Genomic DNA, 13522 nt, shown 5'->3' on the forward strand with positions numbered 1-13522 from the left:
TGCATCAATTTTAGCTTGTCAACCACACTGATGTAACCAAATCTAGTTCAGGGACTGCTGACGCTATCTAGAAGTTAAATATAGCATTAAGGGTCACCCATTCTGGTCCCTGTTACAGACCCTCACTCTTTAACTGCTGCTACCAAGAGGTCTATGAATCAGCTTTTATGTCATACACAGCTATGTTGCTTTTATCATTGGTCACCATCAACTGCCTTGTAAACTTAAACCAATAACTTGAGATTTACCATTAAAACAAACAAATGAAACAGTTTTCCAACAGACTCCAGTGCATTTTATTATGTTTGCTCAGATATTCATTAGAAACAGCCTGCAAGAAATCAATTTCATAGCAGATATAAATTAAAAATTTCCTTGATCATATTATATTAATGTGAAAACATTTGCAATGAAACCGCAGCAATGATTTCATTCATTTAAAAATGTGGCTCAATACCACCAAATAGTGTATTCCTTCCCAGCAGATAGTTTTTTTTTTTTTAAAAAAAGCTCACTGAGCTGCACAGATTTCAAACAGAGCTTTGATCATTTTGTAAAGAAAGTTTGACAGAGAACGAAAAAAAAACACATCCTTGCATGAATTGTGGTGACGGATTTGATGGTGAAAAAGTCCCTCTCACTTGACACGGACAGTTCACTCTCAGTCATTAAGGTTTAGCCACGCCAAATGGAGCAGGTGGTGACAGAGACAGCTAAGCTTGACACACCCAGAGGCACGGGGACGTCTGTTTAGAGCTGGAGCGACTGCGAGCCAGAGCTGCGGACTGTGGTGAGAGAAGCTGGAGAGAGCTGTCTGAGCTGAGCACTGCTTTCGTGTGTGCTTGTTTCAAGATCCCCGTGGCGGTCATTCACATGGCTTTCACTTTGATCTGCTTCATCTTCATCTGCTTCTTCTCGATCTTCTTCTGCTCACGTCGCTGGGCAGCTTCCTGTAAAAGAAGATATAAATATATACATATGAGATATACACATTAACAGATAATACGAGCACTCTATTCTTACTTGTGAGCTTTTCTTTTGACAGAATAGATCGATATTATGGAAGATATGCCAGTGAGCTTCCTGAGAGTTAGAGAAGATTTATAGGACTCAGGTCTCGAGCTCAGTCAACGAGACATATCATTTGTTTAATGTGTACAAAAATGACATTACAGATTTATGTGGGGGGTTTGTGCTGGGCCATCTCTGAGCTGGGAGCTGTAATTTCCTGGGAAATGTCTGGCGCATAAGTGTCTATAAACTGGATGCCATTTTTATGCTTTAGTCTCTATAAATATTATACAAACAAACAGGTCATAACATGTTCATTTAAATTTAGAGATGCTTGCAGGTGGATGCTACTTTTGTACAGAGTCAGTTGAGCCATTTTTGCCATGAGGACATGGTTGTGTCACAAAGGGCTGCAACTAACGATTATTTTCATGGTCGATTGATTTGTTCATTACTTTCTCGCTTAAACAGTTGGTTGTTTGGTCTAGAAAATTTTGAAAAGTGTCTCCCAAAGCCCAAGATGTCGTCCTCCAATGTGTCGTTTTGCCCACAACCCATAAATAATCAGTTTACCGTCATAGAGAAGTAAAGAAATGAAGACATTCACATTTAAGAAGCTGGAACTACAGTATTTGGACCATACTTATTAATCCATTATCAATAAATTTAATAGTGCAACTAATTGATTCATTTTTGCAGGTCTAGAGTTATAAATCCTCTCTCTCCTCTCGGTAAGAAAGCGAGCGAGTAGATTTTCTAAACTACTCATTTGAATATCGTTTAGTGGGCTTGGTGTGAGGCATTTCAGATTTCCGACCTCCAGGCGACGTTGTCTCTCAGGGTCCTCCTCATTCATGATCCTCTCCTTCTCAGCTCGCTTCTTCTCCTCACGGCGTGTCTGGGCTGCCTCCTGACGCTGAGCGTGAGTCTGCTTCAGGAAGTTTTCCTCCACACGGGCACGGTTTCTGTCAGCTTTCTGTTTGCCCTAATATACAGTGAGGAGAACATGGACTCATGGCTGCACTTCAAGCTCTCATTTCAAAGACCAAAATGGAGAAAATAAGTGAGTGGTCATTTGGATGTGACACCAGAGAATCCCCCTCACCTCTCTGTTGAGACGGAGCTTCTTGACTTTGTCGATGCTGTAGATCACCATGTTCATGAGAGGGAGGAGACTGTCCATGTCTTTGGGAGAGGTGTTGCCCATGCCAGGCACTACACGCACAAAACAATCAGTTAAACACATTAAAATAAAATTATGGCATCAAGATTTGTTCCAATTGTAGTAAAGACAAACTTTTCACCATTAAATGTAAACAGCAGCGTCTTCTTGGTCTCGGGCAGCTTTAAAGGCTGACCCTCCCTGAAAAAAACAAAACAAAACACAGGAGGTTATAGTGCCACATTTATAACTCACATGTGAGGGATTAAAAAGATTACATATATACTCACTCTTGCATAACTTTTGGACCAGAAAATTGGTCCGAGAAATGGATGGACTCAATCTTGTCAGCATGGTTGGTGACATAATGTGCCATCTAAAAATACCAAAAACAGATCCAGACACATGAGAGCACTGTATTTAAAGAGAGGGAGACGTTGTCTGACAAATCAAAAGCGCTGTTTGGTATTCTGAGACTCTGTAGTGCCTTTTATTAAATAGTGAGAGATACCTTGTTGTCCATCACTCCATCTGTGACCTCGCCCATTTCACTTAGAATAGCCAGGGAGTCTGGGAGCCCGTACTTGGCCCCAGACTTAGGCTTGTCACCACAGAACTCACTCTATGGAAAAAAGATTAAAAAAAGAAGTAGTTAGTAGAAACAGAAATATATGTCTGTGGGTAACACTATAACAGCAAGAACAAGGACTACAAATAACTTCATAATTGATATTTACCAAGTCCTGCATCTCCTTCTGAAGCCTGGCCATCGCCTTCTTGGTGCCAATAGCAAACACAAAAGTGTCCATGTCCTCATCATTCAGAGTCACTTTGATTTGCTACAAACAGACAAAGTTGGTAAGACAATGATTGTGACTGTGAGACAACTTTGAGAAGTTGAGTCCAGTGTATCTGTGTGTTGTGCTCCACTTGACAGGCTCATTGCTATTTGACTGATACGCACCACTTGATCACAGGCGGGCCTCATCATCCTGGCCAGAACGTTAAGCAGGTCCTGCCTCTTCAGGAACTGGAAATGATCACAAGGAGCATTACATTGTGTTTCTTAAACACAATACAGTGAAAAACACAACACCAGACACACAACAAGTTGCCCAAACCTTGAGTTGGATCAGCATGCCTTCACAGCACACACGTCCGGAGCACCACAGGTTGTAGATGTGTTCATTTTCCTGATTCAGCTTCCCGGTGCTCACTGCGTCTTTACTTGTTCCATCATCACCTATAAATACAAATCGATGGCAATTAACACAAGATCTGCTTCATAATGAGTGTCACCAAGCATGTAGTATGTTTACTGTAAAACAGTGCTGCTGCTGAATACCAGAAACATCTCAGCAGTGGAAGAACTCACCCACTAGTGCAAAGTTACTCTCTAGAAGTTCTCTATGTGAGCTGAACCAGGTCTGAGCCAGGCGACTGTTCTTGTTCTTGCCGATGATGTAGTTCATGATGTAGGCCAACAGACCGGTCACCATCAGGATCTCCATGTAGTAACTCTCCCAGCTGTTCTGCAGATGTGCAGGAACCTGCAGAGAAACAACAAGCAGTCATCAGTATTATAGCTCGACCAGTACTGGATTTTTGAGGCCAATTACGATATTGATATTTGGGAGGTTAAAAAAAACATATGCTGGCCAATAAACAATCTTGATGCAAATGCCTCACTGCAGCTACAAAACAGCGGTGCAATCTGCATTTCTACTGCTTTAACTTGCTGTGAAATTGCATTTTCATGACAATCACAACACAAACAACATTAATGAAACCATCTTGTGCAGAGTGGCCCAAACATAAATGCATTTACAGGAAAATTTACTTCTCCAGCAGCAGAAACTGTGAGCACTATGAGAGCCAAGGCAGATCACAATCAGCAGAGGACAGTGTGCGGGAAGATTTCAGCAATAAGCCGGCTTACCGTGTGGATTATAAGGGGGTCCTTCATGGAGTGGCCAGGCTTCTCCATGTCTCCGATCCCCTCAAATTCCTCCTGGTCATATTTGCTGTACATGTCTTGATCCTAGAGAAACACAAAGTTGAATTGCTTAGTTAAAATAGTCTGTGTAAATAAAGAGAAAGCCATAAATGATTTATTTTGGGAACTCAAAGCTGTAAGCGGTAATACAAGGCAGCATACCTGTGTCTCGGAGTCCTCAAAACCATCCTGGCCGTCCTCCAGCTCCACAGTGGCTTCATCTTCATCCTCATCCTCTTCAGGCTGCGAGGACTGCGAGGCACGAGGCGGAGGGGCAGTTTCTGCCTCAGCTGCTTGATCGTCGTTCATGTCCTCAAACTCAGCGAAGTCATTGTCGTCAAAGTCTGCGAGGTCCTCGCCATCGTCAAAATCATCATTGTAGCGTCCCCTGGAGACAGGAAAGGCCAGGAAGAGCAGCAGCACGGGTATCAGGAGGAAATGCGCACTTCGCATGGTGGGACCTGCAGCAAGGTGGAGAGGCGGCGTGAAGGGGTGTTGATGCAACACACAGGAACACATTCAAATAAGGGTGGTTTGACCTGCCTGTAGAAGTGCTCAACAGGAAGGAAAAATCTTACACTCCAGTCCAAAAACAAGAAGTTAAATCACTTCATTATGACATGTTGCAACATGTAAGTGCATATTGGCTGTGTATGAGCTGTTTTTAAATGGAGGCCTGAGAGTTGTCTTAACATTATAGTGTAGATGACTTAGAAGAGTTTCATTGAACAAGTCCATAAAATGTATTGATTGTGTCAACCTGCAGCAATTTATTACTTCAACCTCGACAATGTGAATGTTTAACATGCGAGTCCACAGTGAGGTGTCTGACAGTTGGGGCTGGGCCTCAATAATAAACAGTAAACTGTGACAGAGCCCAGGTTAAAGTGATCCACATTGTAGTAACCATGCCTCACACACACACACACACACACACACAAACACACACAAGTGGGTTTTCACGTGACCAATCTCACAGAGAAATAAGTCCCCAAGGAGCGAGACCAACTAGAAAACAATGACTAATGAGGAAAAAGGACTTATAGTGTGACAGCATTGTGAAACGCTGTTTTAAATCTTTGACTACGTTGCTAAGTTAGCCAATTTCCAGTGCTAGCATTGCGAATAAAACGAATAAAGCTACATTATAATGAAGATTTAATCACACAGTGTGGCACTAAGTAAGCCAATCTAAGGGCTCGACTCAGTCAAACTTACCGAGCTTCACCATATGTGGCTGAATCCGGTGAATAATCTACCAGAAAGCTGTGGTTAGCACCACTAACTTTAGCCAACCTGTGAGGCACGCCTGCTAACAGGCTAAAATAACAGGCTGTGCGTGACTTTCTCCGTTTCAGTAACTCAAACTCACACTAAATGTTCACCTGATGGCAATATGTGGGATTAAACCACAAGCCGTAATCATATCACCGTCCAGACCCATCCCCCCCAGCACTCACTCACTTTATCATTAGCAGTTAGCAAATCTGCCATTAGCATGCTAAAGGTGGCTAACTAGCATGGCAGCAGCCTGATCCTGAAGGGAAAGCTGCATTTCTAACGGGAAACACAACTCAGAAAGTGAGTCTGAATTAAACAAACCGAATGAATAAAGATGATAAAAACTTACCACGAGAGTTACTGTGACAATAAACGACACGCTGGTTGAGCTAAAGTAGCCTGAACTGTCCTTGTTGTAATGTTACGCCTAAAGCAGAAAACTACACGACACAGTAGCGACCTTTCAAAGTAAAAGTATGTCGGCAGGATGTGTCTGCCTCCCTTAGTTAAGTCACCGTCACCTCGTATGTATTTGAGCTTTATTTTGAATGTTATCACCGGAAGTGTTTGCGATTTGTAATGTTGTGTCTGCCTTGACGTTTGTAGTACTGCGGTAACGTGATCCGCCGATTGCCCAAGCCAGAAGTAACTAAGTACATTTATCACATACGTGTAAAAGTAGAGTAAAAGGTATATATAATAATAATCATCATCATTTAAAAAGTTGAAGTCAAATAAGGGTACAAAAAAGGAAACAGTCTGAGAAAGGCTAGTACTTAAATTACATTTATAAACAAATCATACAAAAAAATATAGAAATATATATATATATGCTACAGTACTGTGCAAAAGTTTGAGGCAGGTGTGAAAAAATGCTGTAAACTAAAAATCCTTTCAAAAATATAAATAATAATTCTTTAAATTAATTGATCAATTTACAAAATGCAAAGTGAGCTGAAAAATCTAAATCAAATCAATATTTGGTGTTACCACCCTTTGCCTTCAAACCAGCATCAATTATTATAGGTACATTTGCAGGATTATAGTCAGGTGTATGATCAGCCAATTATACCAGACAGCCAATTATACCAAACAGGTGCTAATGATCATCACCCTGGCAAGACTGAGCACAGCAACAAGACACAAGGTAGTTATACTGCATCAGCAAGGTGTCTCCTAGACAGATTTCAAAGCAGACTGGGGTTTCAAGATGTGCTGTTCAAGCTCTTTTGAAGAAGCACAAAGAAACAGCAACGTTGAGGATCGTAGACGCAGTTGGTGAGCCAAGGAAACATAATGCAGCAGATGAAAAACACATCAAGCTTATTTCCCTTAGAAATCGGAAGATGTCCAGCAGTGCCATCAGCTCAGAACTGGCATAAACCAGTGGGACACAGGTACACCCATCCACTGTCCGGAGAAGTCTGGCCAGAAGTGGTCTTCATGGAAGCCAAAAAGCCATACCTCCGACATTGAAACAAGGCCAAGTGACTCAACTATGCACGAAAACATAGGAACTGGGGTGTAGAAAAATGGCAGCAGGTGCTCTGGACTGATGAGTCAAAAGTTGTATTTAAAAAAAGTTGTATATAATTTATTTTGAATGATTCAACCGGAAGTGTAATTACGGTATATATTCCAATATGTCTAACTTGACGATTGTGAAGTTACTCATTGTGGCCACTAGAGGGCGGACATGCGCATGATTTTAAACGCACTCCTACTGACGTCACAGGCAGCAGCTCTTCTCAGCTTCTGCTAGCATGAATACTGCTACCCGCCCGTGAGTTTAATGTATTTTATTACTTTTTTTAATTTAATTTACTTACATTTTATTGGTAAAATGGGTTTGTGACCTATATCTGTTTTACATCTAAGTCAAAACGTATATTCTCATTAATGTTTTCAGTTTGTTAATGAATCGAAGGCCTGTATTGTAACGTTAACTTATTGTGGAGGCAGGTTTGTTAGCTAACAGCAACAGCCTTAATAAGCCTCATTTTGTTTCTCTTGCTGCATTATGATAACAGAAAATAATCACTTTTGTAGAAATTAAACTTAGTTAAAATAATAGAGAAAGTAAAAAAAAAGAATTCTTCCTTTTAACACACATTTGTACAATCAAACAGTATCGCTGCCCTCTTGTGGCCACAGGGGGTAACTACAGCCAATTTGTCAAGTCAGACATGGTAAGATAGTCAAACTTCCGGTGTAAACGTTCAAAAATAAAACTCAAACTAGTTTAACTGTAGTTGCGCACTGAATTTAGAGTGCGTGATTATGCATTAATTTACTCCACCTACAAAGACAATACTGGTTAAAACTGGTTAAAAAGCGGTTGGGATGGGCATGTTACACAAATTTGGTGTGATGAGTGAGGGGTATTGTCACTGTATTCATGTTGAAATGTTGGCTTTTCTTTTTTCTTTTTTTTTTTTTATAGCAAACCACGAGAGCAAGGACAATACACAATGTGATGGTAGACAATATGATTTTATTTATCACAATCTCGAAATATATCTGTCAGATTAAAGCGTGTGAATATAAAAATCACAAAACCGGATGAGATTTGGTAGAAAATGAAGAAATCTTGCTCTCTCAATCTAGTAAGTTATTTCTACTGAATTATCTACTTGAGTGTTTAAAGGATGTACGTCTAATAAGACCATACTTGCTATAAATAAGATAATTTCAATTGATGCTTTTATTTTGAAAACAGTAACCGGAAACCATTGGTATTCAGTTGCGCTTGACGGTTTTTAGGTCGTTACGAGCAATGCTACTCTTTGTTAAGTAAAGTGGTGAGAAATCTCGCTCTCAGGCAACATTTGTCCAGTTAAATGGTTGTTATCACCACATCTGCGGATATTTGCTCTTGCGCGACAGGTAGCTTGTGATACTTTGCTGGCAGGACTACTTATTTCGTAGTTAGCTAACGCTAGCGTGTTAGCTGCTCAGACAACAGCTGCAGTTCGGGAGGATGTCGCTTCACGGCAAAAGAAAAGAAATCTACAAATACGAGGCGCCATGGACGGTGTATGCGATGAACTGGAGCGTCCGTCCGGACAAACGCTTTCGGCTGGCCCTTGGGAGCTTTGTGGAGGAATACAACAACAAGGTGCGTAGTGTGGAAATGGCCATTGGTCAGCTAACGCACTGCTAAAGATGGTAACGTTAGCGAGCTAGTGCTAATGCTAGTTATCCTGCGCAGCACCAAGACACACACTCACAACGTTTGTTTTGTTTCTAATTCCCCTGTAAGACAAAGTACCATCTGTTTCTAGGCAACTAGTCAACCAAACTGTCTATAAATAGTAATATCCCTTAGTAACACCGTATATAGCTAATGCTATTTCTGACCCGCGCTGCCCTGTAACAGTGAAACAGTGTTTTGGCTCCACTTGTAATAACAGGTAATGTTTCTGCGCCTGTTCAGGTACAGCTGGTGGGTCTGGAAGAGGAGAGCTCAGAGTTTGTCTGCAGGAACACATTTGACCACCCCTACCCCACCACCAAGATCATGTGGATCCCGGACACGAAGGGGGTGTACCCCGACCTGCTGGCCACCAGCGGGGACTACCTGCGCATCTGGAGGGTAGGATGTTTATGTGGCAGGAAACATCTGCTGACATATTTGTATGTTTAAGTCAATGATGAACTGACCCTACTCAATCAAATCTGGATACATCTTATTCCTCTGTGTCACAGAGCTCCATTGATTGATGGAAAACAAATCAGGGAGTCAAACCTTTGTAGTGGATGACTTTTTCCATCCTTACATGAACACCTTTTTCAGATTCAATTCCACATACACCAAAAAAATCATCAGTTCCCCAAAAAATGAAAATCTATATTTACACATTCACATACTAAGTAGGTATTAAGGCTCGGCAATATAGCCTGTAAATAATATTGCAGTATTTATCTTAATATTTTGACATCTCCTCAAATCTCTTCACAAATACTGGAAATATCTAGACTTTAGTGTCGGATATTGGGATCTGGGACAGACTGCACAGACCGATTGGGTGTCAACGGCCTTGAGGCTCACTGCTTTAAGTGGGGAAGCCAGAGAGTGTTGAGAGATAGAATAAAACATTGTTTGTTTTGTCTTTCTTTTGTGATTTGTTGATAATAACAACGCCTGTGAGCTTCAGTAGTACCTGACTGAAGAAAGCGTCTGTCAATTATCAATCCTACTACACTGTAGTATAAACACAATGCAGTCAGTGCTGTGGAGGGGAAATCAGTTTGCAGCTGTGAAACGGTCACAGTGACATGACTGCAGAGCTCGTTTAAAGGCGTCTTCTCAGTATCGAATTCCTTTGCATTTATCCCGCAGGTCAGCGACACAGAAACGCGCCTCGAATGTTTGCTGAATAACAACAAGAACTCAGACTTCTGTGCTCCCCTCACCTCCTTTGACTGGAATGAAGTTGATCCCAATCTGCTGGGTAAGAAATCCACTACATGATAAATACTGAGGAGGACAGAAGTTGGACTTTGTCACTGTTTGATTAACATGTCGGTTCTGTCTGCAGGCACTTCCAGCATTGACACCACCTGCACTATCTGGGGGTTGGAGACTGGTCAGGTGTTAGGACGAGTTAACCTGGTGTCTGGACATGTGAAGACCCAGCTGATTGCTCACGACAAAGAGGTCCGTGTCTGCTCTGTAAAATGAATCCCTATGTGGTTGTGTATACAGCCCAGAACAACACATAGATCAACGTCTTTATGTGTCTCTCTGCAGGTGTATGACATCGCATTCAGCCGTGCAGGAGGTGGAAGAGATATGTTTGCCTCTGTGGGAGCAGATGGATCCGTCCGCATGTTCGACCTCCGACACCTGGAGCACAGCACCATCATCTATGAAGACCCCCAGCACCACCCGCTGCTCCGCCTCTGCTGGAACAAGCAGGACCCCAACTACTTGGCCACAATGGCCATGGACGGCATGGAGGTCAGTCTGCTGTGTATTCTTTCGCGCTCGCGGTAGCTTTGTTTCCGTCTACCGTTTTTGTCTGTAAGTTAAGAAGCTTGAAATTCATTAATTCTTTTATATGTAAATGTTATAATGCTAATGAAAATAGCTGGATTGTAACCAGGAGCCTCTTGGCGTGTTGGAATCAGGTGTTTATTTCATCTCTGTTGGTCTCTAACATTAATATTTCTCTTTGATAGGTGGTCATCCTGGATGTACGTGTGCCTTGCACTCCGGTCGCTCGGCTGAACAACCATCGTGCCTGCGTCAACGGCATCGCCTGGGCCCCTCACTCCTCATGTCACATCTGCACTGCAGGTAAAAGCACCTTTTGGTCGTGGGATAACAGCAGTCTTACAGGTTCACTGCAGGTCACTTCAAAATTTTGAGGCGGCCTGTTTTTGGTCGCTAGGAGCCTCGTAACAGAAAAAAAATTGTATTTCCCTGCTCGGTCAGTCTGACACGTCCCTCTTAATGTCTTCTTTCCTCAGCTGACGACCACCAGGCTCTGATCTGGGACATCCAACAGATGCCACGGGCCATTGAGGATCCCATCCTGGCCTACACTGCTGAAGGGGAGATCAACAACGTGCAGTGGGCATCTACGCAGCCGGACTGGATCGCCATCTGCTACAACAACTGCCTGGAGATCCTTCGTGTCTAAAGCCACGGACGCTTGGATGAAGAAAGAAGGAGCTTTGTTTCAGACTTAATTTTCTGGTCCTCAGCCCACGGCTTTCAAGACAAGGATGTCACGAGTGAACTTTCTGAACATGTTTGGAGTATCACACCCCTGCTCCACAATAACCTGGTTTACATTTCCTCCCATGTCTTTCCTCCATCCATCGTTCTTCTATTAAACATGTTTAAGCTCTTATTTATTTTTGCTCACAAGGTAGTGTTTAGCATCTGCACAGCTGCTGTAAGAAGCTTTGAACTCTGAGCGGTTGTCTATGAAAATCAGATTTTTATACTACTCAGTGTGATTTCAAACAGAAGTCACTGTGTTGTGTGATGTTGTTTGTTTCATCGGTTTGATTTGTAAAGGTTGATACAAACTACTGTAGGTGGCAGAAGATGACTTCTCTGATGCGTAGGAACATGTCGTAGCCTTGTCGTGGACTCGGAGATCAGTGCATTACAGTCTTGTTCACCACTGTTGCAACCCGAGCAGTTCAGTTTTTCAAATGGGTGTTTTTCAAGTATCCTCTCTCCAGATGATCGTAGTACTGAGGCTCAAAATGTGACCCTTGCATTTTTTTAAAATTGTAAAATAACCAGAGAGGGATTCATATTGTCACTGCAGTGATGTCTGTCATGATATGGTGTGTTTTAGTTTGGCTGGTGATGCTGTGAGGACGCCATGTACAGAGACACATTAGGAACCTACCGGAGCAATGTCGTTCGACCTTTTTAACTTCCTACTTATTCTCTTCTTCTTCTTTCTTTCTTTGTAGAAGATTGTGCTTGGAAAGCTGCATTTTCTTTGTGTTAGAGTGAGTTGTGAAATGGAAGGAGAGTGAAACAACTTTCTGACTGTGTCTGCCTCTCTTTCTGTTGTTTTTCAATAATTAAAGGGTCATGTCCTTGTAGCATGCCATTACAAGGCAAAGTGTACATACATATAAATATATCAACTTCAGATGTCGGTAAGCCAAGTGTTCATGTTGTAGCTTTTTCATAAAGTTTATTATTGAATTTGCTCTAATAAATTGTATTCCTTCATGTCCTAGGAACAAACGTGTATGTTTTGCTTTGTCTCGTGAAATTACAGACGATGTTAATCCATGTGGAGCGTAAAATACGGTTTAAATCTCACTAAATAAATGGATAAAGAAATACAGAAAGAAATAAACAAGAACATAAATGATTAAATACATAAAAATAAAAGGTGGTAGTTAAATTTGACAAATAATCGCTTGCATTTTTGTTCGGTTACAGGTAGTTTTTTTGATTCATGTAATATTTCTGCACTCTGAGGGGTGCTGACTCATGTTCAGGGGCACTGCTGTAGCTACAAGCCTGCTCAACTAGCTGTAGACAAAGTTTTTGACATTTATATTTTATGTAGTGCAAGTTATTAATAGCCATTGCAAATGAAACTGAAGAAAGTCAGTTTTCAAGCCACATCCTGCAGCAAATCTTCCATTCGAAGGCATTTCAAAGAGCTAGATTACCAACATCTGACTCACAAAAGGTCACCTCCAAACTCATTAACACAGAAATATAGAATAAATGTGGGTGTATGAAAATGTACATTTTTTATTAAAATATCTTGTGTAATAGTAACATTTACTAATGTACTATAGTCTTTATTTCAGCATGTATTCACAGCTGTCCTCCATAAATCCTCAGGATTATAGGAATTTCCAGTATTGTTACAATTCTGGATTAATAATGTATATTTTGTATTGAGGGGGCACCCAGATTTGAACTGGGGACCTCTTGATCTGCAGTCAAATGCTCTACCACTGAGCTATACCCCCTGATGAATGTGCAAAAGGTGTTGATTGTGATCAATTTCTATGGCCGGTGTTTACCTTCAAAGTATATCTACAGTTTTCTCCTACTGTGCTTGCAGAGGATGCACATCAGTGGTGTAAATGTGTGTTGCGCCCGTATCCTTTATAGACAAGGTGGCCATTCCACTTACTATAATTATCATTATTATTTATTGTTTTATGTCTCGGGTTTGAAAAGACATGCATTAGTGTTTGCCAACTTCATTTCATCCCCAGGTGGTGCTGTAATACAAGGGTGATGTTGGTCAACAGACCAAGTTAAAGCATAAGGTAGCATATTATCTAGGTTACTCTGTATTGTACTGGTGCAGCCGTTGAGTAAAAGTTACTTGGCACGCCAACCTGAGCGCGTCATGTGGAGCTGCTTAACATGTCATCTTGATTCAACTCTGCATATCCACCATTAAATACTCAACCATCCAAGAAAACCAATCAGTTAAACGACTATTACTGTCACATAGTGCTGACTGTTTCTTCTGCCCTCTGTGTGACGTTACATCTGGCGGTACAGCCGGTATGCCCGGGCTTTGTTGAGTAATCTGGAAAATAAAAGCATTCTGGACTCC

At 41.5% G+C, this 13522-nt stretch overlaps 2 protein-coding genes across 3 annotated transcripts; one reads left to right on the forward strand and one right to left on the reverse strand.

The window, feature by feature from the left end:
* Positions 1–269: 269 nt before the first annotated feature.
* Positions 270–5926, reverse strand: ccdc47 (coiled-coil domain containing 47). Of its 2 annotated transcripts, none has more exons than XM_084371884.1 (13): positions 5800–5926; positions 4332–4630; positions 4113–4214; positions 3549–3723; positions 3295–3416; positions 3138–3203; positions 2911–3012; positions 2685–2795; positions 2464–2549; positions 2316–2374; positions 2117–2226; positions 1829–1996; positions 270–950 (listed from the first exon to the last, which is right to left on the reverse strand). In XM_084371884.1, the coding sequence occupies exons 2-13, from the start codon at positions 4620–4622 to the stop codon at positions 870–872; spliced, it is 1473 nt and encodes a 490-aa protein (XP_084228010.1). In that variant the 5' UTR covers positions 4623–4630; positions 5800–5926; the 3' UTR covers positions 270–869. The 2 variants fall into 2 exon arrangements, with proteins under 2 accessions (XP_084228010.1, XP_084228009.1); XM_084371883.1 differs by lacking the exon at positions 5800–5926 and adding an exon at positions 5388–5539.
* Positions 5927–8174: 2248 nt separating this feature from the next.
* dcaf7 (ddb1 and cul4 associated factor 7) lies at positions 8175–11311 on the forward strand. The gene is made up of 7 exons (XM_084371899.1): positions 8175–8568; positions 8887–9045; positions 9793–9904; positions 9992–10110; positions 10204–10413; positions 10635–10752; positions 10926–11311. The coding sequence occupies exons 1-7, from the start codon at positions 8431–8433 to the stop codon at positions 11096–11098; spliced, it is 1029 nt and encodes a 342-aa protein (XP_084228025.1). The 5' UTR covers positions 8175–8430; the 3' UTR covers positions 11099–11311.
* Positions 11312–13522: the final 2211 nt, after the last annotated feature.

Source organism: Pagrus pagrus (genome assembly GCF_965226575.1).
Source record: "Pagrus pagrus genome assembly, chromosome: 13".
NCBI classification, from domain to species: domain Eukaryota; kingdom Metazoa; phylum Chordata; class Actinopteri; order Spariformes; family Sparidae; genus Pagrus; species Pagrus pagrus.